This window comes from Leuciscus leuciscus, assembly GCF_965113295.1.
Source record: "Leuciscus leuciscus genome assembly, chromosome: 18".
NCBI classification, from domain to species: Eukaryota; Metazoa; Chordata; class Actinopteri; order Cypriniformes; family Leuciscidae; genus Leuciscus; species Leuciscus leuciscus.
In genome coordinates, this window is record NC_138742.1 from 14,922,448 (window position 1) to 14,949,202 (window position 26,755).

Sequence of the window (26,755 nt, forward strand, 5' to 3'; positions counted from 1 at the left end):
TTTTAATCTCAATGTTTTAGTACATTAAGGCAGTTTAAGTGTTTCAGAATGTCCTGCTGTTTTAAATGATTGAAATACTGGTTCTGTATATAGGCCTCAATTATGTTGACATAGATGGAGAATGGACATGCAGGCCTGTGCTGTATTCTGTGGATGTTTGGCCCTCCAGGTCTCCACACATGTCACATGACTGAAAACTATGAATAGTGCTCTGTTTTGTATTGTTATTTCTGAGTGATGTCATGATTGTGCTTGTTTATGTGGGCTATATGTGTATCTATCTAGGTGAAAGATGAATATGTCTGTGTCATTCAGCAGAGGCTCATACATGAATTGGAGATTGGGTGTAGGCATTGTGCTCATCTGGAATCCCTCCTTAAGGCAAAAAGGCAATATATGCGAAATGCAAAGCCTATAGGATAGGATAGCTGTGATGATTAGTTGTTAAAAAAAATAAAAAATAAAGAAGTAAAAAGGTTAATTATGTGCAGATGTTTTGGTCCCGTTGTGTTGTTATCGTGTGGGAGCAGTTTATGAGAGATTTGGAAGAATAAGATGGTTATGCTTTTCTGATGTCTTTGCACAGAAATTATCATGTAATTATTTATTTCTTTATTTCAGTTTTCATTTTCAAACTTTGCATTCATCCTGATGTTTCTGGAGACATTTTTAACTCTTAGATCTGGTTGTACCGGTGCAGCCAGAAAAAGCCACAATTGCCAAAACGATGACCAAGTAGTGTGGAATGTAGTTCAGTTCTGAGAATTTACTGCTTAAGATGTAACTAGTAATTTTGCAGCTCAGATGCAGTCTTGTCATAGAACATTTAGTGGTAGATTTTCAAGCTCCTTCTCCACCAGGCTGATCCCTTACACTTAGTCATTATTAATTAACCAGCATTACTGGGTTTAAATCTCATCACAAGGTTATTGTGAATAACCTGTAGTTGATCAATATTAAATCAGATGTAAACAGACAGTGATGTTACAGTAGATCTTTTCTCCCCATCAACCTCTCCTTTATCGGTCGACAGAAGCAGATATTTGATGAGAGGATTGGGATTCTGATTTCACAAGTTTTCTCATTGCAGTTTATTGCTAGTTAAGTCATTGCTCACGGCAATTCTTACAGATTTTACGAGATGGCTAATTCATACGACCTCACTCGTACGAATTAGTAAGATTTTTGCTAAATCGTGCATATTTTGCGAGTTGCCCAATTCGAATGAATTCGTACGAATGACCTACCCCTATACTTAGTCTATATTATCTTAAGTTGTTTGTAATAAACCCAACTAAGTCAGTATGTTATCACAAATTGTAAGCAAGCATCTTTCCATCCACTACAGAATTATGAGGCTTTTCGTTTGTAACATACTGATGATAAGAATAATATAATGAAGTTTTGAAAGAGAACTCCAAAGATAGCAAAGACGATTGTTTTGTATACATTCATGACACTTTATTAGGACAAACACATATATTAACTAGTCATCCAGTATATGCACATTCCAGTCGAGCTTTGAGAATGTTGTCTGGAATGGGTCCACTCCCTTAAAAATGTCAATCACTGTTTGTGACTGTCAATGTAAGCCTTGCACAGAAAATGTAGTGCCTTCACTGAAAGGACAAACCAGTGGTATCACTCATGTGCTGGATTGAACAACCCTGACACAAAGTTTAGAGTTGTTAATGTCAGTTGAGTTAACACTAAAATATTGCATACATACTTTTTTGCTCTGCAAAAAAACAACAACTATAAAATCAATGAAATGAACAACATTGTGACAGATCTGAAACTGATCCAATCATTATTCTTCAGATTTCCATGAAAATATAGTAACAGCTGAAATATCTTGCTAATGTGAAATGAGCTGTACGTCTAATACATTCACATTTTAAGACTGCACATACTCTCACCCATCATACGTATTTACATTATATTTTATCTTCTTTGCAATTCCTCATAAAGAGTGCTATTAAAAGGTCATATGTTACGATGATCACATCTCTTTTCTCAGCTCTTTACAGGTTTCATTGCATTGTTGAATTCTCGATGCCCCTGGCAAAGAGACGCACCAGCTGGCCGTGAACTCTGTGGAAAGAGTGTCATATTAGGAATCATTCAAATGAGAAGATGCAAAGTTTTTGGTTTGAAACTCCTAAACTTCCACATGATATCATCATCATTCACTATGATCTGCTTACATCATTGGAACCAGATGTTTGAGGTAAGTAATATATTTTGTTGTTCTTGAAAGAAGTCTCTTTTGCTGCATTTATTTGATCAAAAATACAGTAAAAAAAAGTAATATTATGAAAAATATAGTTACGATAAAATAACCGTTTTCTATTTTAATCTATTTTAAAGTATAATTTATTCCTGTGATGGCAAAGCTGAATTTTCATCATCATTACTCCAGTCACATGATCCTTCAGAAATCATTAAAATATGCTGATTTAATGCTCAAGAAACATTTCTTATTATTACCATGTTGAAAAAGGTTGTGCTGCTTAATATTTTTGTGGATACTGTGATTAATCATTTTCAGGAGTTCAAATGAACAGCATCTATTTGGAATATATATTATTTTGTAATAATATAAGAGTCTTTACTGTCACTTTTGATCAAATAAATGCATCCTTGCAGAATAAAAGTATTAATTTCTTTCAAAATAAAAATCTTACAGACCCCAAACTTTTAAAAGGTTAGTGTATGATTATTATACAGTTCTTCCATGTGAATTTCCCTCTTGCTTAGTCACACAACAACGTACCTGCATGAGATCTCGGTGTGAGGCAGAATTTCTCCATCACAGTTCCACACTGATACCGAGCGAGGTTTAGTACAGCAAGGCCCACATGCAAAGCCTTGTCTCTTTAATCTACTTGTCTCACTTCCTCTCTCCTTCCACCCTGCGAGATGCTGCTGTGATTGACCTGCAATGTTACCACAGAACAGTTTCTCAGGATCCTCCAGTTCGCTCTCAGCAGAGGTCTGAATTTCTCGATCGGCCTCTTTCTCATATTCCTCTTCTTCTTCTTCTGCTTCTCCAGGGGGTAGAGAAAACCGAACAGCCTTGACACGATGAACTTCAACAAAGGGCAGGTCAAACTGAAATGATACTTCAGAAATGATTTTTCTGACTGATTCAGCCTTTAGCTGAGAGTTTAATAACTTGAATGTTATTTGGTTTTACCTGATCCTGTTTGGTTGTGTGCCTGTGAAGGAATGTGAGAAAGCCAAGAGGGTTAGTTTCTCGGACCATGATGAGGTCTGCCGTCCCATCGGCCAGGTGAGCGGACGGCGAAAGACCATCTGGGCTCCGTGGACATGAGCTTGACATACAGGTGAGAGAGACACACTTGAACCTGCCTTCAATAGTCACCCACTCACCTGAAACAGTGATAAAAGGTTAAAGATTTAGTCTACATCACAAGTGCATAATGGCTTTGTAGGACTAGCAATGCACACTTTGGTACTAACATGACAACGGTCAAATAGAGACGTACAACATACGAACCCCATAGAGACACAGCACAGTGTGATCCCAGTAATAGGGTTTCTAATGAGATGACACAGACAATCATTCTACAAACAGGCAGCAGATGGTCTTACCCTCTAACTCACTGTTGCACTGGCTCACATTAGTGCTATAGAGGGAACTGGAGCTGTCAAAGTGGGGGAACAGCCTCTCTTTGCTCTCTGAACACACACGGCACCTGCACATACACACACAAACATGCTTTTAAAACATTGTTCCAAAGTTGCTTTAAAGGGATAGTTCACCCAAAATTGAAAGTTCTGTCATCATTTACTCACCCTCAAGTTATTTCAAACCTGTATGAATGTTATTTCAAACCTGTATGAACCTAGTTATTTCTTCTGCTGAACACAAACAAAGATATTTTGAAGAATGTCGGTTGACTTCCCCCATTGACTTCCATAGTATTTCCCCCCCCATACTATGTAGTTCAATGTAGTCATCACCTGTTTGGTTACCCATATTCTTTTAAATATATTAGTTTCTGTTCAACAGAAGAAAGAAATTCATAGAGGTTTGGAACAACTTGAGTCACAGACTATTTTGCGACAGATAAGATTCAGTTTACGGCACTTCTCATTCATTTCTATGGTATCCACAACTCGTCACACAACTCCGACAGAAAGGCTGTAATGTGACTGGTTATCAAGGCACATGTGGCCGTTACACTTTCTCCAATCGTAGAGCCACGGACCCTGCTACTGTATCTCCCAAAAATAAGACCATCTCTGCTGGGAGTTGTACAAACCAAGATGGTGCTGACTTTATATACAGAAAGACGGTGCACTCGTATTACTCTAAATTGAAGAAAGTTCAATGCGCAATATTGTGGAATAAGTTCTGCCTTCTAAAGAAAAGAGCCAATCGCCGATCGGTAAAGTCATCGCCTCACTGAAGCTGCCGTTAGAAGCTCCGGTTTCAATAGAAACAGTGTTCTGAGACGCGCGGTTAGGACTGCGCATGCGCATTAGCTTGGTCTACCTGAAAAATGCAGGGTTTTTGTGTCATGATTAGAGCATTTAGAAACAAAATATATGAAGCAGTTGTTGTCAGATTTCATTGGTGATTTCAAATATGACATTTAATCATAAGCATGCTGAACAGTTTTGGAGAATTTGATGTTTCCCCATTCAAAGAGATAGGAACTTCACTTGCATGCCCGAGAGGAGTCAAAGATGGCCGCCGAGTGAAATGACTTGTCCTACAGGGACTTTGATAATACCTGGTAAAATGTATCCTCGAGCATTGCCATTCTCAATGGCAGTTCAATTCAGTACTCACTAAATCCAATTTTACCCACATTAGCAGATCGGAGAGTCTTTAAGGCGCACTGTGTAATTTTTAGAGGCATCTAGTGGTGAGGTTGCGAATTGCAACTAACAAAAGTTACAGTGGCTGACAGGAAAAGATGTCGTCGTCTGAGACAGTAGAGAGTAGCCAGTTAACCAATGAGGTTTCCTTACAAAGATAAATTAAGAAATTAGGTCTACTTAATTATTCAGTAAATCGATATGTTATTGCGAATATTGTTACTTTTTCATCATTGTGTCAGTGTTTTATTCACTGACTTTAGCTAGCTTCTTTGCATGAAGAACAACATAGTGACGAAACACGTTTGTCCGTTTAGGGCTACTGTAAAAACATGGTGGTGCAAAATGGCTATTTCAATGTAAGGGGACCCACGGTGTATGTAGATAGAAGCACATTCTAAGGTAATAAAAACATAACGTTTCATTATGTAAGGTATTTATACACCACTGAAAACATAGTTATGTATATGATATTGCATTTCTGTCAACAGATCCTCCTAAATATTACACAATGCACCTTTAATTTTGAGCACTGCGTCTGTGGCATAACACAGAATGTGGTACTGAAATTTGTTTTGAATATTTTTTTTTAATTCAGCAGTCTTTTCCTTTGAGACAAGCTACTAGCAATTCACCAGCTACTTTTCTTCCATTAGAGATCCTACTGCTTGAGCGGCCATGGTAACAGCCCTAAGGAAGGACCTCCAATTCAGAAAAACACTGAGGAATTCAAGCCAATTGTTTTATTTAATGAGGTAACTGCTAAGAACACATAATTCCCGAAAGATGAAGCCACACTAATCAGAACACTAAGGACCCATCCGAATCTACTCATGGATCCACTCAACACATCCACACATACAAACTTTACCAACTAGTGAAGCTGTATCAGTCATGAGGGATTTCTTTCTGTTCATGCACATTTAGTCATATCCTTCTGGTTCCTGCGGGGATTTCGCACTGTTGTTCAACCTGTTGCTAAAAATGCTCCTTAAAGTAAATATTTTCTAAATAAAATGCTCCTAATGTGATTTTCAGGTAAAAAGACAAAGACAAATATTTACCCTGAGAGGCATCGAGTTTTGTCCCGTGGGCTGGAGATATGGGAATCAGCAGGGAGATATTGCACCAGTCCCGGATAGCTCCTGTTACACAGGTACACCATAAAACCTACAAGAAGAACAAACGTACATGAAAATATGAGCAGAGAGGGGATCGAGGTCTGTTTCTTCACTCACATTCATGATAACGAGTGACAATACAAGTATAGCATATAGAGAAGCATCTGGCATATCAAACCCTACAGATTTCCCAAAACCATGTTACTTCGAAAAAGAAAATTATATAATTATAATAAGCGTTAAAGGAATAGTTCAACCAAAAATTAATTATCCCATCATTTTCTTACCCTCAAGCCGTCCTATGTCTATATGACTTTCTTCTTTCAGCCGAACACAATCATAGTTATATTAAATAATATTCTGGCTCTTCCCATCTTTGTAATGGCATGAATAGTGCCCGAGTTTTTTAAGCTCCAAAAAGCACATCCATCCATCATAAAAGTAATCCATACGGCTCCAAGGGGTTAATACATGCCTTCTGAAGTGAAGCAATCCATATTTATAACTTTATAAACTATAATCACTGGCTTCCGGCAATGTGCATTAATGAAAGAGTCGAGTTCCGGTGGAAGGGTGACCTTTGACCCGACGTATGACCTCTGACCCGACATATGACATTGGACTCATGATGTAAGCTTAGGTGAGAATAGATGGCTCTTACTAAAAACCACATAACTCTTTCGTGAATGCGTATACGCCAGTTTTAAATATAGATATTTTTCTTACAAAAACCCATCGCTTCAGAATTTATTAACCCTGGAACCGTGTGGATTACTTTTATGATGGATGGATGTGCTTTCTGGGCTTCAAAAACGTGATGGAAAGAGCCAGGATATTATTTAATATAACTCTGATTGTGTTTGGCTGAAAGAAGAAAGTCCTATACACCTAAGATGGCTTGAGGGTGAGTAAAATATGGGATAATTTTTTTGGGGGGGGGGTGAAATATCTAAAAAAAAACTAGAGAACGCACAGTGTTGACCTATCAGTATTCAGTCTAAACTTTATTTTTAAAGACAGTTGACACTTGCCGTCCATACCTGAATAATCATATCTGAGAGGGCCCATCCAGCGGTGCCTCTCGCTCTCTGCCAAAACATCGCCATAGAAACCATAGCCCACCATAGATACAGAATAACGTACCAGTGTGTTTTGATAATGGACAGAACACACATCCAAAGGCTGAGAGTCTCCTGGTGAGAGAAAAAAGGGAAAAATATCCAGTTATGCTATTCATCATCATTCACATTTTATATTATTTCTATTCTATTGTGTTGCATACGGGTAAATCTTTTTAATTGAGGTTTGTTTTCAAGAATAATAAAAAAAAATCTCAAGAAATTAACATAAATATAAATGTATGAAAACTTAATTCAAGGGTCAGCAACCTTCAACGCGTGTTACCATTGGCAACATTGCCACACAAGTGGCAAGACAGAGAGGAACATTATTTTTTATATTCTTCCTCTATTAGTATATAATACAATTTGCATATGTTTTTAGGGCTGCTAACCCTCAGATCAGGTCGGATCAATTGGATAACACAGTGCCATTAGCACTCATGACAGCATTGCAGTGGTTATGACCGTTGACTGACTTTTTTATTGTTTATTGCTCTTAAAAAATGCAGATTACCAATGATGATGTGCAGTGTTGATGTCACAGGGTCATTTATGCCCACGGTAGCGAAACACACACAATCTGTAGAGCCTGTGGAGAAGAGTAAACACAGGGAGGTAAACTAACACTCCTCTCACTATCTTGACCATGCATCTGAATGACACATCAGTGCTATGAACAAACCACAATCGACGCCCTTTTCCATACTAATATCAGTCACGGCACTATGCAAACATTCACCTGCTGGAATTACGCCAATGTGGAGGTCACATGGCTGCAGCATTACAGTTGGGTCATGTTCTGAAACTCCCGCCTCCTGCTGGGTTCGTCCAATCACACCGTGCAGAAGCTCGCTGAACATTCCGTCTCCACCCACACATATCACTCTGAATGGGAAAAAAGGTTTGACTGGAAATTTGACCCAAAACCTTATTTTAGAGTATTATCAACAGGCTTGCTCAGAATATAGTGACACATATTTCTAAGAAAACGCTTTAGGTATTTAGGCAACACTTCTACTTGAATAACAAAATACAGAGGACAGGGCTCATGTGACATGAATTATTACAATGACACCATTGTTACTGCACTGCACTCTTGAATCTTAATTTTTTTCATTATTATTATTTTAAATAACTTACCCATTGAACCCTGTTAAGTCTTTCTTCAGGATGTAGTCTCTGGCCTGATTTGCTCGTTCAGTCACTAAAAACAAGAAACATCCCCCAGATTTTTTTTTTTAAGGCGCTCTATATTTTTTAAAAGGAGTCTTATAATGTGAAACCTTTCCTTGATTTTTTTTAAATGAAAGAGTTGTATGAAGTTTTCAGTACATAGAGTTTTCTGTACAGTAATTCAATAAAAAGTAATTTATTAAAACTAAGCTGCAACAACAGCTTGTATCTGAAAATTAGTTTGCAACATTACAGTATGTCAGATGGATGAAATAAATATGTCACATGATCCTTCAGAAATCATTCTAATATCCTGATTTGGAGCTCAAGGAACTTTTCTTATTATTATTATCAGCATTGAAAAAAGGTTGTGCTGGTTAATATTTTTGATCTGCTCACTATTGGCCGACGCTGGTCATGTGTGTGATGCGTGTGACGTATAACACAGACGCGCTACGCAGTTACACTACGTGAAAAAACTCGAGGCCCAGAGAGAAGGAAATGAATAGTGGAATAAAGTCGTTATTTTTGGGGGTTTTTGCGCACAAAAAGTATTTTCGTCGCTTTATAAACTTAAGATTGAGCCACTGTAGTCACTTGGACTATATTAACGATGTCTTTAATACATTTTCTGGGCCAGCAAGTTATTATGTCTTAGAACCCTATGGAGAAGTGAGCCAGCTGTCAGATTTAATCCAAAATATCTTAATTTGTGTTCCGAAGATGAACGAAGGTCTTACGGGGTTGGAACAACATGAGGGTGAGTAATTACTGACAGAATTTTCATTTTTGGGTGAACATTTTTAATTGTTTCCAAATAGGTACTGTAAATGAAATATTTTGTAACATTATAAATGTCTTTACTGTCACTGTCACAAATTGATTATTTTAATGTGTCCTTGCTAAATAAAATAATTAATTCTGCTTACTGACCCTAAAGTTTTGAATAGTAGTGTGTATGTATGTAATTGAATGTGTGTGTGTGTGTGTGTGTGTAGTAGGAAATGCTATTTTGTCACAAGATTCCATTTATCTGACTATTTAACTTTGCTACTCAACTCAGCCCTCTTCCCAAGTCTCGATAAAGATCTGCGATGTCACTTGAGAACTGCACTACCTGACGTACTGGCAGTATCAGAGACCAAACGGGGGGACACTTGATAACTGTTCAGTTATTGAACGGTACAGATAAAGTCTCAGTATCTCACCCACAACATGAGAGCTGATGCCAGCCAGCTCAAACAGAGGGGCCACAAGAGAGTGAAAGATCTGTTTCCCCCTCTTCTTTCCTCCGAAAGGATTAATGAACACCAACAACCTGTGAGGACGCGAGGGGCCTGATAGAGGAGAAGCAGATGAAGAGAGAGATGTTAATGAGTCATTAGCGAATAATGAGTCTGAATGAATGAGAAAGGGCATTATTTTCAGCTGTACACACTGTGGGTTTTGAGTGCGGTTCGGAGTTGAGTGGTCCATTGATCCCGGACACCCCGGCTAGGACAGCAGAACTGGGTCCTGCCCACGCTCCATGACAGTCCATGTCCGTTACGCTTCACATAGAACACTTGTGATAAGAAAAGGACAAAAACAAGGTTTAGTCTAACATTGTTGTATTTGATCCCTGTGCAAAAATAAATCACTTTCAGAAACTTACATGTAAAATCAAGGTCAGTGTCTTCTACTTTCTTCTGGGTTTGGATCTCAACTCGACCCTCCTTCACCCCAATCACCTCTGACACCGGCACTGAAACTAAGAACGACAGAACGACGCTCTTGAATAAGTGATGTACATGTGTCTCATACTATCAAGTAATATCCCACAATTCCTACTCAGGCCTTTTGTCCAGACGTTTAATTGTACAGGGTTTGTTGTCAAGCCTGGATGGTGCTGTTCAACTTGTTTTGAGGTCATCAGAATGCAGACAAAGACAAATTGCCAGTAAGGAGGGACTTTTAAACATTATTTTCATGCATAAGCTGAGCGTTGAGCATAGACTGATATGTTTATGGATTATTCCTTCAATCCAATCCAGCTCGAATATCAAAGAGAACTGTGGATGCAAATTGGATAGCGCACAGTTGTTACTTTAACCTTTTTCTATATTTCTTGTCAATAATTAAACTAATTGTAATAGTACACCAGGCATCAAATCATTATATGGTGGTTAATTATCTACAAATTAAGAGAGACTTTAAGTCACTGATGTGTAAGAGGTGCACCCAGGTGCTATTACATTTCTATGGCATCTAAATACTATTTAATAATTGCAAATTATTTTATTATCATCATTTGAAATCATTTTTTGGTTACTTCTTAATAAATGCTGTTAACTTGGGCTCATATATTATGTCATACATTTTTAATTTAACAGTTTAGTTTGCGATAACCCTGGGTTTTAGGCACCATGAAAGTGGTTTGGCTTTTAGCAGTGTTCGTCGCCATAGTAACTTACGCTCCACGGCTAACCCGGTCCGGGACAGGTTATGTTCCAGATAAGAGATCTCAAATCGAAATTAGACCAATCAGCTGTGAGTAAAGGATAAAGTCACTCCACCTGTTTCTACTCCAAATTAAAGGTAATGATTTATAAAGACAAAATCTTCTGGCTTTTAGTAATGCTTATTTAGAATAATAATTTAGTATGATATAGATATTATTTATATTATTATTACACCCTTAATTGATCACATCCAATTTTAGTTTATCAATTATTATTACGCACAGTTTAAATGAATAAATATATAAAGGTAATATAAATATGCTTTAGAATCAATATAAAGCTATAAAATGACTAGCCTCCATGTGAGCTTACATGTAAATGTTCAATTCTCTCTATATCTTTATCAACTGTATAAACTAACTTCACAACTTTAACTTGCACTGATATAGCAAGACTTTTTCTTTTAGTTGTCCTCTTTCATAGACAGCTATTTTCTTCTTGCTGTGTAAATTTGTTTAAATTCGTTATATTTTTCAATCTCGTAATATTCTGCAGAAGAGAGAAGTGAATCGCGCTGCTTCTCTCGCGAGAAATAAATGGCAGTTTCGCTCTTTCTCAGCATGTGATTGGCTGTTTGCTACTGATGTCACACCTAAACTCCTAAACTCAGGATCAAAGCCTGAGTTGACGGAGAAAGTTGATGATCAGCATCATGGTACCAACAAAGCCTGGTTGGATTGGTTTGGTTCTGTCAACTCGAAACTAATTCTGTAACCCTGAGTTTGTTCAACTACCATCATGGAACAGGCCCCTGGAGTCTTCATCTCATTTGAGTAAACATCAATTTAATGAAATTTCTCAAAAGTGCTATTAATTTCTTTGCATAAAAAGTTTATATAGCCTAATTAGTAAATTTTTTTTTTTACAAAGTCTGCATTTAATCAAATAATATTGATACATTATGCATATACATATTATGTGGTTACTACTATTACTATTATGTGGTTACTTATCTACAAATAAGAATTACTTAAAGCTCCTTTATATAGCTACCATGTCATGTAATTTTGTCACTCCCTAAGAACACCCATACTATGACCTTGAGTAGTACACTTACTAAAACAAATTTAGAAATATCCTCCTGAGACCCAGAAAAAAGTTTTTTTTTTTTTTATGTCATCACATTGTTTAGAGCATAAGAAACAAATGGTAAAAAAAGAGAAGATTTTATTCATATGTTATGCTATGCCCTCTGTAGTGGACACCAGGACTCAGTTGTTTAAAAAATAAAATTACATGAAATTATATGTATATAGGCAAAAACAATGGGATTTTTTCTTTTTTTTTTTAAATGTTGAGGTTTCAGGATTTATTTTAACAAAATTTTTTATAAAGATGATTCTCAACTATGTTATGAAAGATATAACTGAATGAATTGATACACCATTTTACTTTATGCAATATGTGGGTAAAATGAATAAATGAATATTCCCATTCAGTGCAATGTATCTATACACTGTAGGCCTATCTGTATGTGCACATTAATGTGTTCTTGGAGCAACATTTCATGAAAAAATAAGTGTAATAATTGGAGTAATAATTAGCAACATTTTAATAATAATATCTCTAATATTTCAAAGGAATATTGATGTATAATTTATTTCCATATTCACTTGTTGTGTCTCCCAAAATGCCTGATAAACATGATTTAAGTCATGATGTCCTCTACAGTGATGGACATGTATGAAATCAATGCCCTGTTCTGTAACAGAAAGTCTTTTTTTTTTTTTTTTTTTACCCCATAACGTTTTCCTAAGATGTTGGTTTACGAAAAGTAGTCCGATTTAAATTATAATTACAATATATAATCATATTTCCATAAGAGTGCTACATTTGATCACTATATTAATGTCAGGCATTTTTAAAGACCAAGGATAAGTTGTTATCATGGTGAAACCTCCAAACATTTGGTATCTCTGAAAAGCCCTGAATGTGTTCTTTACAGGACACCCAGGTTGTGACATGTGACATGTATGGTGTCAGAGAAATTCACTAAAATATAAGTATATTCCTGCGTCCCAGGAGGATAAACACATGTTTACATTTGTTTATCTATCTTTTTTTTTAATCAAAAACAACTGTCCCAAAACTTTGAGCTGTCTACCTAGACCGCGTTATTGGACTTTGCGTTTAGAAGGATAATAAATGTCGTACTTGTTTTCCTCTCCCGGTTCCTCTTGTCGATCTCAGTCCAGCTGAAGTACCATCCGCTCAGGAGAGCCTTGTAGCGCTTATTACCGATCCACACACTCGACTCAACTCTCACCGAATCTATCTCCATCGTCTCTTTGGTAGTTTCATTTATCTATAGAACCTAATGCTCCCACAAGCAGTATTCAGCGGTATTTTTATCCATGCAAGAATTTCCAAGTTGGCCAAAGCGTCTAACATCTGAAGCGAACAAATATAGGCTGAGCATAATGTTTAGACGTGGGTTAAAAAGAGTCTCCAGCAAGTGTAATAAATACGTTTATGTAAGTAAGGGAGGATCCGATCAATTATTTCGTCTCCGTCTTCGCTATCCTGTGCTAACCTACTTGACTGTTCCTTACAAGGTTTTTTATGAAACAAGTTCACTTCCCTTTGAGGTAGCGCACCTGTACTGGAAAAATTTGCATACGCAAGTCTCATTGGATAATGATTATGCTGAAGGTAGGCTAATCGTAATTCATTCGCTCATTCAAAAAAATTTAAATAAAACTAATTTAAACTTTATTTGATTCATTTCCTCCCGTGTTATTAATCAATTCGATTTTTGGAATTGTAAGTTGTAACATTGTTTAATGTAGGGAAAATACTGTCGGATCACTGTAAATAGACACGTTATATATCATGTGTAGATAGACAAAACACTTTACAGCCTGCTGGAAATTCAACTTAGATATATGTATGTAAGTTTGTCCTTTCTTTCTGCATCCTTTTGTTTTTACTGTCAACATGCAGTTGGTGTCAGTGTGACTGGTATGACTAGGTGACATAGCACTTCATAACACATTTCAACCGTCTTTTTTCTTTCTTTCTTTTTTTTTTATGATCATACAATAACTAAGATTAGTCTGAACACATGCAATATTGGCAAGTGTCAGTCTTGTTTGGCTGCATTGAGCACACTTTACTCATCTTTGGTCTATTTTTGTTTCTGTCGGTTTCTTTTCTTCCTTTATGTAAGCTACTGCTGGAAAGTTGACTTTCCTGAAAATCTGCTTAACCCGACTGACTGACTGACTGACTGACTGACTGAAAGGGTTCCCTAAAGATGTTAATCCCCAAACTGAAGTTTTTTTTTTATTTGTTTTTTTTTATTGTCAGCACAGTCATGTTAGAATAACAAAAGTTGCATGCATTATAAAAAAAGCATGCATCCTTTGTCGCTAATTATTCATAATCTTGCGTGTAATATTTTGTATGACATGCCATAATGTATATTAATTTAGACATTAACTGCAATGGGAGAGTATATCCCTCTCAATAAGAAACCACTTTTCATTGTTTTCCAGTCTGTTCTGTAATATTATTTTTTATAAGCGTGTAGGCTACTTCAGAACAGTTCCTTGTAACCTCCAGCAGATGGAGACAGTGGCTTAGACAAAAATAAATACACCTGATAATGTTTTTGATACATCTAATTGTTATAATAAATCAAATTATTCAATATTTTTATACCAGTTTTCAAGATTATTATTCAATAGCGTTCATGTGTTCCTTTCAGGCATCATTTTTCCTTTCAACTTGTCATTTGTGCAGCATAGTTGTGAGGGGTTCAAAGCTAATGAAAAAGGAATAGCATGAATCATATGATGAAAAGCAGCTACTTTGTCAAATGTGACAATGTGACATCATCCATTTTGTGTCAAAAGAAAATGCATACTTCTGCATTTAGACATTTTCTACAGATACAGTGATGCATCTTGGCAGCTTTCTTCATAATTATAGTTTACAGTGTTGTTTTGGAGTTGCTAGAGGGAATCCAGCTGGGTAGATGAAGTCTAAATTGAAAGCAGCTGCTTTATTTTGTCCCAGTTATGGATGTGACCGTGCATGTAAACAGATCCTGTGCAGATGTCCTTGTTATATTGGATGAAGAGAAAAATCTGAATGGCTGAACAAAAAAAGATGACAAGTGATCAGTTTTTTTTCTTTTCTTTTTTTTTTCCTGAGGGAAACTTCTTTTCATTATAGGTTACCAGAGGATATTTAGCTAGAGGCTATTAGAGACCTTGGAAGACAGTGTTTAAGAGATAAATACTCATGACCATAATCAAAAGTGAAATGATAACTTTGGTGTGATTTAACAGTTTTGACTTTACAAAACTATCTTACTTTCATAAAATAATTAATAACCAAACTGTAGCCTATATTGTAATCAACATTGTCATTTTGTATCAGCTTCCCTAAAGTTTCTTTCTTTATCTTTCAAAATCCAGCTGAAGTGATATTTTGCCCATATTGCAAATACACTATCTCATGATTCATAGATGTAGAGCTGTAAATTAAGGTTTTGCTTATAAATAATAGAGTGAATAAGGGACACTGTCTGATAATTTGTCTTTGGTATTGTTTTAAAAATGTGATGCCAAATGACCTATCCCTACACAATAACATATAGGTAGAAATCTCTAAAAAATAATATCCTGGATTAAAAACAAAAACAAAAACACTTCACCTGACACTACATGGTGTCATAAGCAAAAAATCAAATTGGCACTATATTTTTAATAGCCTATTAAAAACATCTGGTAAAGTCACAGTAGGCTACACATAATATGTTGTGTTTTTTCATTTTATTAAAATAAGAATAAAAATGTAGTTTGTATCACATGTAGCCTAATATTTCCCGTTAGTAGAGGCGTAGTCTAGATGTAAGATCCCGCTCCTGGAATTCCATTCCGCCTTTTATACCAAGCGCTGATGGGCTGTGTCTCAAATCCTAGTGAGCTGCCTACCTAGACAGCATATTTGGGTGTCATAGTTCTTGGACGTTCCGGGTCGCTTTCCGCGTCAGCTGAGAAGAGCTCACTATGCTGTCTAGCTAGGCAGCTTACTAGGATTTGAAACAAAGCCATCGTCAGCGGTTCAACATTATCGCGCTGAAAGTGATCCGCTAGGCAGTGCATGCTGAACTTTCTGCTTGCCCATTGGAAAGTGGAACCAAGAGAACAAAACGGATATTCACAAGTCAACCATCAGTTTCTCTTGGTTGTATCTCACAAGCACTCAACAGCAGACGGGTTTTCTTTCTTTCCTTTTTTTTTTTTTTTTGGCAAATGAAGTCCCATCAAGCGTGGGACGGAGAAGCGACGGCGGCCTTGCTGTAAAAGAAACGCTTGAAAGTTTTGCGAAGAAATTTCCCAGTGGCTTCAAGTGACGGACTTTGATTTTCCCAGCGGCGTGTTTGGAGTCGTGCTGGGTTGGCAGAAATGGGGACGCGGAGACCTGCCCATAAACTCACTTTTTTTATTATCCCTTTGATATTTACGTCGCATCTGTTAAATGTAAGTGATTCATCTGCATTTTTATACCCTTAATATAACACTCTGTGCTGCTTTTGTGTAACAACAGGTAACTGTATCAATGGAAATGCACGGAAAAAGTTACTTAGCCAAACTTTGCGTCGTAATATAATCCATTTTTTCTAACTCCATTCTTTTTGCAGCATAGTAAGCTGCGAATTGTATCATGTGAAAGTTATGTTGAGTTGCATTGATGTCTTACGGATATCTAAAGCTCGACTCAAGTGTAGCGTGTGTTCTAGTCCTGGTCTAATTTTATCCTTAGAAACGAGCTATTCATAGTTGGTCTCACTGGCGTCTTGCGTGTCTGTATACTTGATCAACTTTATTTATCCTTTGACAATCATTGATTTAGAACACTTTCACTGCACACTTAGGCTATACAAAGTCCTAGCGTTTGTATTCAAACGCTTATTATTGATACCAGTCAGATAACCTGATACAGTTAATAATGTATATTTCACATGCATTCATGCACATTAACTGATTTTACCTTAATATGTAGTAGTTGCAACCATGGTGAAAAAGGAAGCAGTTTATCTATATTATTATGGGTGGGATGAGCTTACCCTGTTTTGTGATTGTTTCCTTTGTCATATTCTGGTTAAAGCAATGCATATAGACTGCATTAATTTTATAATCTATACTCTTCACATAAAAGCACAACTTCTACATAGACTTGCTTATTGACTCAATGTTTGTGCTGGGCACTCACACAGAAATTGGCACCTTTGTGAAAACTGTCTTTGAATTCTTGCTTTCATTATGACTCTGTGCTGTAAATTAGCATTAACAGGAGTAATATTGAAGAAAAATTTGATTAAAATATATTACAATTAAAATAAAGTGGCTGAATGAGGCAAAGCAGCCGATCAAATCATTGTCTATGAGATAATAGTTTAATGTGAAAAACAAATACCTACATCTCAAATTTCTTGGTACCTGTAATACTGTACCACTTCCAGCCTGCTGGTAGATTCATTTAGACTTTATTGCTTATGGAGGTGGAGAGTTACTGGGAGATACTGACTGAATTGATCTGTTTGAAATGGAATTGCATGGGAAATTACCTTAACACCACATAGTCCGTTTTTAGGGAATGCTGCTCTATTTTGCATAAAGTTGAGTTAAAATGACTATTGTTAGTTTGGTTCTTGTAAAGCATAAGAAAATGTGCATTCGCTGACCAAAAACCACCACCCCTACTGTATGTTTTGGAGTCAATTTAACTAGTTAGCTGAAATTACTGATGTCTTGGAACGCTTTTGATGTTGAATCCTTCACAAATTCTCTGGATCACATGCTGACGGAAAGTCTTGTCATGTATAACTTCAGATTCTTTAAATCGGCTTGCGTTCATCTTGCATACCATGTATAATCCCTCTCTTATCATTCAGACACTGGTGAACATGAGCCTCTCTCAGTTTACTGATGTGTAGCAGGGGCCCATTGCCTTTGGTAATTTGAGATCTTTGCTGCTTTGTTTCAGGAACCACTGTGTCAGTTGCAGTATAATTGAATTAAATGGAATTAACGCCATGTGTTTTTTCCATTACAAGCTTGCCTAAGATTTGACAAAGAGTTCAGTTGAACACTCTGGGCTTCAGTTGCCACCGGCATCCCTGGTGTCCTACTGGAATTTCAGGGTCATAAGTATCAATCAGCACTGACAAAACCCCAATAAAAGCACTTTATTACCTTTTAGTTTACTGACACAATCAAGTGCTCCCTCCCTGCTGTTAACTATCAATGGACTGGTAATTGAGAGATGATCCTTTGCTATTTATTGACACATGTAATTTTTGGGTTAAACTGGCTATTTGTGAGGTCGTTGAAGTTTTGTGTGATGATAAAGAGTTGCAAGTGGGTTCACGCCCAGTGTCATTCCTTTTGCTTTTAGCCTGTTTGACCTTTTTTTGAGATGAAGAAAAAAAGTAGGAAACTCTTTTGAGAGATGTACTAGACCTGCAGTTATCGATTAACAAAGTATCAGTTCACTCAAGCAAATCAGGTTTTTGTTAGTTTGAATTAAACCGTGTTTATTGTAAGTTCTACTTAATACCGAACCCTTGATTAAAAGAGATGGTTCACTCAAAAAATAAAGATTCTGGAAGAATTTACTCACTCATCTCGTTCCAAACATGTATGGCTTTTTTTATTCTGTGGAACACAAAAGAAGATATTTAGAAAAAATATTTCAGTGTTTTTGGACCCCATTGACTCTTATTATATGGACAAAAACAGATGAAACATTCTTCAAAGTATCTTCTTTAGTTGTTGAAAACTACATGAAGGGGAGTAAATAATGACAGAATCTTAATTTTTGTGCTACTGTAGCTATCCCTTTAAAAAGGCAGATTGTTATTATTAGCTCTGTTTTCGACTCCACAAAGCCTTTTAAGTGTTCAAGTTTGTCCCGTGATATCCAGCGTTACAATGTGCTATTTTATTTTGAGATGGTTCTCTTATTAGAGACTCACAAATATACTCTGACTTCATCTAGGTAGGATTTTAAAGGAGGTCTGGATTCCTATGGATATATTCAGTTAACTGCTCCAGACTGTAGTTACACGCTCAGTTCTGTTACGTCTTTCACCGTCTTGGCCTCCCAAGTATGCCCACATTTACTGTATCTTATGTAATATCTAGATATAGTCCAGCCATCCTAGTCAATTTAACACCCACACGGTCTTCCAAGTAAGCACAGAGGAATCTAGCGCACAGCGTTGGGATAACTGGGCCCGTGTTCAATGAGATTTTTAGGACAGGAGATTATTAATGGTCTCAGTGTGTGCTTTTATATCTTGTTTGTGAGCTGCTTGTCAACCTATTATGGTCTTTTACATTCAGCAAATGCTAGGTACTTGAATTGCAGTAAAATCACACACTTTGAAATGGTATTTATGGCATAATAGAAAAATATGCTAGTATAATCTGAGATCTCTCGGGGCTCGCACTTGGCAGGTTTTGTTCGATTAAAACAAACTCTGGTGCAATTGCTCTGTTTGTGCGGTTCATTTGATCAGTTCAGTGTGAACGCTGCCTTCCGAACCCTGGTGCGCACCAAACAAGCAGAGACCCCTGAAAAGTTGGGTCTCGGTCCTCTTCTATGCGAACTTTGGTGTGGTTTGACTGAAATATGAACGCAACACATTCATACACAGTGTCAGAAACGCTGTGTCCTTTATAAACACTCCACAAGTTTTCAGCTGGTCAAAATGCTTTGGATGTTTGGTAAGTTCTGCCGCAATATAATATATATTGTAGTAGTATATAGCCAACTTTAAAAAAAAAATTTTTTATCTTTAGGTTCAGTCTTAAAAATGGCAGTGTGAACGTTAAGCGAACTAGGACTAAATGTACTATTTTCTTTTTTTTTGGTCCAGACCAAAAGAACCAAGAGAACAGAACTACAAGTGTGAATACACCCTTAGATTTACATTTGTGCATTTGACAGAAGCTTTAATACAAAGCAATTTTTTTTTTTTGTTGCAAGTTTATTAATAGTGCATGCATTTCTTGTGAATCGAACCCATCGAACCCATAACCTTGTGGTTATATAAGCAACCTTCCATTGCTTGCGTTTTGTGTTTAAAGTCAATATGAAATGAAAATGAATTCAATCATGCATTTTGTAAATGCATGTTATTGCTCTTATTGCGAACTATTCATTCATTCATATGTTTAATTAATCCGCTTAAACCCCTTCCTTCCACAATCATGTGCAACCTTAGATTCATTTTTTTTAGGACAATTGCCACATGTCAAAATTCAATAAACAACCGATGGGTAGAACCAGGCTCCCGCCCAACATTTTGTTTTCTTGATGCTGTTACACTCGGATGTACGTCACAATACGGTACATCTGTTACTATCTTTTCATCACAACTTTAAGTTAATTTTCAGTCACTTAGTTTGGTTTATGTCCTCTTTTGGCTCTGGTCGTAAGTGGTGTGGATAATTTATAGAAGTTGCTGAATGTAAACGTATTGGCACATCTGGAGAACAGCCTGTGCTGCTGTTATTTCTTCTGTTGTGAAGTGACTTCAGTTTGGATTGGGGTCAAAGTGGTTAGAAAAGCATTTTAATGTGCTGATGTATCGACTCAAGATTTAGAAATCCCTCTTTTTTTTGGTATTGTTTTGTGTTATAAATAAGTGCTTCGTTTTAAAAAGTACAATCATGTGTATCCTTTGAATTCAATTTGCCAAGGATTGTTCCCACCCATATCTGTGATCTACTTGCACACATAAATTCCCCCACCCGTTCCGCTTCATCTGCAGGTAACCTGTGGTACATCACTGTGGGAATCTTCATCTTTCATTTGCCAGCTGTCTGTGATAGAGCAGGAGGCAGACCCCAAACACAGCTGCAGTTCAGCTGGTATTGTAACCTTTGCAAGTGCAGACATGAGTGCTCATTGTGTGTGCTTGATGCTTCATAAGAAGCGCCTTTATTCTGACCGCCTATACCCATAAATGCAATTTTAAGTTCTTTTCTTGATCAGTTATGTCCCACTTTCCCATGCCATGTCAAAACCAATAGGGTCACAACAAGAAGTGCTTGATATATTGCTGCCATTTCAGTGCACGACGTGTTAATGACTTGGTTGTCGGAAAGCGGTCACCTTCAGAAATGACGATGGTGCAATTACAGCAACACCAAGATCAGGGATTCAGTTTCCAGAGAAAATGCATACTGATAAATTGCACTGCAAGTGAATTGATCTAAAATCCTGTGCTCATTACATAATTACATAATTAGATAGTTTTGTTTTTGATGAAGTGCTAAATAGTGTCTCAGACCCCTGAAAGGCTTTATATTTGTCTGTCTCTTTAGAAAATGTTGAAATTTTTTAGACTTGTATGGGAACAACCTGAATGTCTCTCTTTATAGCCTAGAGCATGAGTCATGTATTGTTAGGCATAATTTGCTGTACTAAAAATATCAGTATGGATTTGACCAAAACTAGAAAAAGATGTTCTGTGCTGTATAACTATTTATGGAGTTTTTTTTCTTTTTAAGGCTCCACAATATATCGGTAGCAAATTGGTTATCGGATGATATTAGAGATTTTTCAAATGTAATTATTGTTATTTTTTTAATTCATATTTAATTGTTCATTCTCATTTACCTTATTTTTACATTTACATTACCTTTGCTCTCATCTAACACAGAAAGTAAATTAATTTATTAATAAATGTTGTATGCAATCTTAAAGGCCCCCTGAAATGAACATGTTCGTTTTCTAGCTTTTAGTATGAATATATTAACCTTAAAGTTATGAATAAGCTGATGTGTTTCAAAACGATGACAAAATTCACATTTAGGAGATATAAGCATTTAAAACTTAGTCCCTCACTTCCACTAAAATGGATCACAGATTTTTATAACATCACCGTGGACTTCAGCTTCTCATCACATCTTTGTCCAATCAAATGCTCTCTAGAATCTAAAGCGTCCCGCTCCTTCTGCTATAAATACCACCTGGCCAAAGCGACCGATGACACGTCACAGAGCAATATTGGTTGGAGATGTGTGTTCGGTTGCTCAAACGAGTTTTATTCCATTTTCCAACTGTACGTTCGTTACCATGAAATGGTACACACCTCGAATCCAACGTGTCATCAGCGCTTGGATTCGCTTTCATGGTTGTCTCAAGTATGACTTGCAGTCTGTGAGGCAAACTAAACGCTATTGGCTATTTAAAAAGGAGGAGGAGCCATTCAATATGTCCTGCCTTAGCCTCCTGTTTCAGTCGAAAATTACGTCAACGCATCATATAAAGCTGCGCGTTCCAAGGCACTTCAGTTGGCCTTTAGCAAATCTGAAAATGAATATCCATTTTTCATTATATTTTATTACATATTTTCATTATAAGTACATATTATAATGCTGTGATGCCCAAATTCACTTGTTGCATTTAAAACAAATAAATCGTTAGTTTTTGTTTCTACATTTATTTTGACAAAATAATATATAACTTTACTATCAGCTATTTATCTGCTATCAGCAATAACATGAAAATAATAAATTTACTGCATCCAGAATTCTAATATTGCTCCATCCTTTTTTTTTTTCTCTTGAGTTAAGTATGCCTACTACATTATATCTGCAATAAGTATGAGTGCACTGGTCTTCTGTATCATCAGTATAGCATCCCTATGTATGATATCAACATTTCCATATCACTCAATACAGATGGCTTTTGTCAGTGCTTGCTGTAAGTTGTAAAGAGTGTCTTGTGAAAACAGCGTGTGAATGAAGTTCTCAGCAGTGACCTCTTCTTCCATTAATCTTCGACAAGCCTCGGCCTGCCCCAGAAAGAAAGGCGCTACTTTTTCCGAGCCTCCTGCAACCCCCATAGGATATGAGTTCTCCCAGGCTGTTATTACACCACTGAGATCATGTTGAGAAAGAAAAAAGAATTTCAGTGCCCTCAGGTCACAGTATGTGTCACAGTGAAAGGAAAATAAAAACGAGAAGATAGACGTTGGAGCATTTGATTTTGTAAACGTTCCTTTTATCAATTTACAAGAAAAGAGCCAAAAAGATAAATCTCATCTTTGTGGTCTTTTATGTTCACCAAAAACCAGACATAACAAAGACTTGCTCTGCAGTGTTTAACCAAAACAAAAGCGTAAATGTGCGTCTAAGTGACATTTTAACAAGAGCCATTGACCGAGTGTACTCTGGATACGGTGATTGAGTGCGCTGTTGGTGATGTACTTCCTTTTGAAGTGGTTGCCAGGGTCTGTCATGTTTTGCCGTGCTGCTATTGGCTCCTTTGAGTGTTGGGCCTCTATTCAGTATATCTGCCACCTTCTCTACACCACTCTGCTCGCTGGGTTCAACCGGAGAGGCCACAGATAAAACTAGTTGAGCCACCCAGGAGGCTGATGTACATTAGCATGTCAACAGCTCCTCTACAGGGGCCGGGCACTTCTGGCTCTTGGCTGTTGGCAAGCAGTGCTTCTCTTTGTCATTCAGATGAGAGAGTCGAGATGTGAGGTAATTCTTGTGCTGGCTTACGGGTGAGGGTGTGGCTATAAAAAGATTAAATCTCACCTGATCAAATACTTGCCAGTAATATTTCATTGTGTTTCTTTTGGTAGATTGGCAATTGACATTTTGTCCCTCTGTGAAGGACTTTACAGTCCCTGGTTCTCTTCAATGTGTGGTCTGTGATAAGAGAGGAAATCTGCACTCTTCCAGTAGAGGATATCTGTAGCAGTAACACTGAAGTTGCTGACTCATCATCCTGCCAGGGAACTTAAGTTCTAAATTATCTATGGGAGGCAAAAGCCCTTTCCCAATAGCAAAGTTTACTCAGGCTTTCCTGTGAGTCTTTCCTGTACTACAGGGACACATAAGCAATCTTAGAATCTATGATAATAATTATTGAATTAATTAATCAAATCTGAAAATGCTTTGTAAGCTGTGTATGTCATGTTTGGATTGTTATTAGCTATGTTTTTGTTTTTATTTTATCTTTCATCTTTTTCTGTACAGCACTTTGGTTCCACTTGTGGTGTTGAAAGTGCTCTATAAATAGAGTTGAGTTGAGAGTATTCATTTATTTATCTTTTTCCACTTATGTTTTATATATTTACATTGATTTGTAAAATAAGAAATGCGTAGGTCACGTTACTATTTATAAGGTCCCTGTAAAATACATATATTTTGCTTTCATTGAAGCACAGTATGCTCTCTAAAACATTCTCAAATCAAGCTGTATAATTCAGAAAAATGTTTCATTCATTATTTGTTTTATTATAAATTTTGAATTGAGAAAAGTTTTAAATTCAACTTCAGTCAAATTTATTTGTTGTTTCACTTATCAACTTTTTGATCCCACTGTATATTTGCCTAGTTATTTCCCTTCACAATCAAATCACAGTTCTCCTTTAATTTTGTACTGCTTTTATAAACAGAGTTCCAATGTTAAAGAAGATAAATGCAGATAATGTATCCATATAATGTCAGGTGCAGATACAAGTGTGAGGTAGTTGGTTGAAGATTAATATCAGGCATACCTGGTACCAAGCTATAAGAGCAAACATGTTTAAACTTGAATAATGAAATTACTTGAGAGCCACCTGCTCTTGATGCTGCCAAAACCACATCCCACACTGCAAACTTCTCATAACCTTCAGATCTCACATTTATTTCCATGACCAGAAGTTTCAGTGCTTTGCTGCAATGTTTTCCATGTAGGAACTTTGCCTCTGATGGTTCCAGGCCATATATTTTATGCCAAAGTCCTCTAATGGAAAAAGTACAATCCCACTACAATCCCACTCTGAAACCTGTTAAAGCAGACCACTGTGTTTACTCAAGGCATGTTATGATTGGTTTAGATACCACAGGACTTCAGCTATGTGCTCTTATCCAACGGCAAGGGAGTAGCTGAAAGTTTGCTTTTGCTCACTTTATTTTAACCTCAAAAGTGTTCCGATTTATCGATCCCTTCCTATATCCATTACAACCACTTTGAGCTCCTATATGATCATTGTTTACAGTGTTTTTGACCTACTCGCATGCTGGCATGAACAGTGGGAAAGAAACCTGAGCTATTGCCTGATATTGGAGGAATGTGAATCCTGTGTGGTTAAGTGCTTTGGCAGAATTAAATTACCGCAACGCATCAGTTTGGCCTCTGTTGTGGCCAGAGGTCGAATTTTACTTTAGCTATGTTTGTTATTTTTCTATTATGTCAGGGGAATGTCCTTAATCACTAATCAAAGAAATATCATACCTTCTGTTCTCTTCTTTTTAAAGAACGTCAAAAGATGCGTTTGAACCATTCTCCTGGCCATTTAGAACAAGCGTGAAAAATGCCGAAAGCTTGATTGACTGTGCGCAGCGCATTACAATGTGTTCTCATTGGTCAATCGTTGTTATTTATAGTTCGTAAATTATCATGTAGAGAATTAAAAAAATGTAGTAAATAGTACAGAAGTTTTACATAATACACCACACTGTTAATCTAATGGGGATGGTAAGGGTGGTTTTACAAAAGGGAAGCTTTTTCCTCGCATTCCCCTGCAAAACAAACCCTTGTCATGCCCATTAACGGCTTTTTAGACCCAAATTTAAAGGTATACTCAAAATTATTTCAATATTGTTTGCACTTTTGTGTTTTGTTAGAATTAGCTCATTCAAGTTCATTACTTCTGCATGAATTGATCATTATGTATTATAATGATAGTGTTAGAACCCAGCCAAATTATATATTTTTTGACTCATCATTAATGATGAATGACTGATGATCGATGTCTCGTGGACATGGACATCTTCAATAACAGTACTAGTATTAAGGCCAATTTATACTTCTGCGTCGGGTGCGCGTAGAAGGTATGGCGTAGCATACGCATTGACGTGTACCATACGTCGTACCCTTCGCCGTACCCTGACGCGCACCTCATCAAAAATGTAACTACGCGTCGCGGCGACGCGGACCGCAAGATCTGTGATTGGTCGGCTGGATAGCATCGCGTTTCCTCCTACGCATTTCCGGAATGATCTTCTGCACTCTGCACCGCCCGCCCGCCATTTTTAAATTCCGAAGATCAGTGAAGAGCCATGGAAATAGACCAAGTGACCGAGAGATTGCTTGAAGAAGTGCGGAAATACAGCCATCTGTATGACTCCTTCAGTCGCCATTGCTCGTAGAAACCTAAACTCAAAACAGCTGCGAGGAATGTAAACACAGTGGAACATTAAAACCCACCCGCGCCAACTAGCGTTTCGGCGGTGTAACTGCAGAGCAACACAGACATTCGCAGAAGTATAAATGCTCACGACGGCGTCGCCTACGACGTACACTACGGCGTACACTCGACGCAGAAGTATAAATTGGCCTTTATGCATGCATGTTGAATGTTTGTGGTTTTCAGACTAAACTGGCCTAGTGCAATTTTCCCTCCACCCACACATCATGACCTAAAGCCGGGGACACACTTAATGACTGTAAGGCCGATTAAGATTGTAATTTGATACTTACGACTGATCGTGTCCAAACGCGCGGGATCAGAGACAGTAGTGTTCAGTCGGTGTTCACAGTCGGTGTTTAAAATCTACTCCAGTCATTGGAAACAGTCTGTAAGTGTGTTCAGTTCAGTCTTAGAATGTTTCAGCTAGTCGTTAAGTGTCTCCCCGGCTTAAACTGCATTTTCACCCTTACAGTGTCATCTCCTTACCATAAATGCTGAGAATATTTATAAATAGAGTTTGTGTAAAAGAGCTGATCATTGATTTTTGTTATATTTACTTCCACTTTGCCCCCTCCCTCACCCAGACTATCCTGGCCTTTAGGTCAAGATGAATGTGAAAATGAATTTTAAAGATGAAATAAAATAGACTATTTAAAAAAAACCACACTTGCCAATTAGGCTTTCTAGCATTAATATTAGGGTATTATAAGCTACATTTTAGTTGAGGACAAAAATTTATATTTGACTAAAATTAAGAGA

The 26,755-nt window shown here is 37.0% G+C and overlaps 2 protein-coding genes across 11 annotated transcripts in view; one reads left to right on the forward strand and one right to left on the reverse strand.

Annotated features, from left to right (window-relative positions):
- Positions 1–1,445: 1,445 nt before the first annotated feature.
- On the reverse strand, positions 1,446–13,333 carry LOC309480779 (ceramide kinase). The gene is made up of 13 exons (XM_082145399.1): positions 12,925–13,333; positions 9,924–10,019; positions 9,708–9,833; positions 9,478–9,606; positions 8,237–8,300; positions 7,836–7,981; positions 7,611–7,685; positions 7,016–7,168; positions 5,919–6,024; positions 3,619–3,722; positions 3,200–3,396; positions 2,777–3,114; positions 1,446–2,094 (listed from the first exon to the last, which is right to left on the reverse strand). The coding sequence occupies exons 1-13, from the start codon at positions 13,049–13,051 to the stop codon at positions 2,034–2,036; spliced, it is 1,722 nt and encodes a 573-aa protein (XP_082001525.1). The 5' UTR covers positions 13,052–13,333; the 3' UTR covers positions 1,446–2,033.
- Positions 13,334–15,836: 2,503 nt separating this feature from the next.
- hspg2 (heparan sulfate proteoglycan 2) overlaps positions 15,837–26,755 on the forward strand; it is a 106,473-nt gene continuing 95,554 nt past the window's right edge. For 9 of the 10 annotated variants that reach the window (XM_082145378.1, XM_082145379.1, XM_082145374.1 and 6 more), the window contains exon 1: positions 15,838–16,262. In XM_082145378.1, the coding sequence (XP_082001504.1) occupies positions 16,188–16,262 (75 nt within the window). In that variant the 5' untranslated portion in view covers positions 15,838–16,187. Of the gene's footprint in view, positions 16,263–26,755 lie in introns of all 10 variants that reach the window. The other variant, XM_082145372.1, reaches the window with a different exon arrangement.

Bases quoted from the DNA above. Each gene is read 5' to 3' on its own strand.
- LOC309480779 (XM_082145399.1), bottom strand. From the start codon at position 13,051: ATGGAGATAGATTCGGTGAGAGTTGAGTCGAGTGTGTGGATCGGTAAT. The intron at 7,686-7,835 runs GTGAATGTTTGC...TCTTCTCCACAG, and splicing joins CATTGGCGTAATTCCAGCAG to GCTCTACAGATTGTGTGTGT. The intron at 3,115-3,199 runs GTAAAACCAAAT...GTATCATTTCAG, and splicing joins ACACAACCAAACAGGATCAG to TTTGACCTGCCCTTTGTTGA.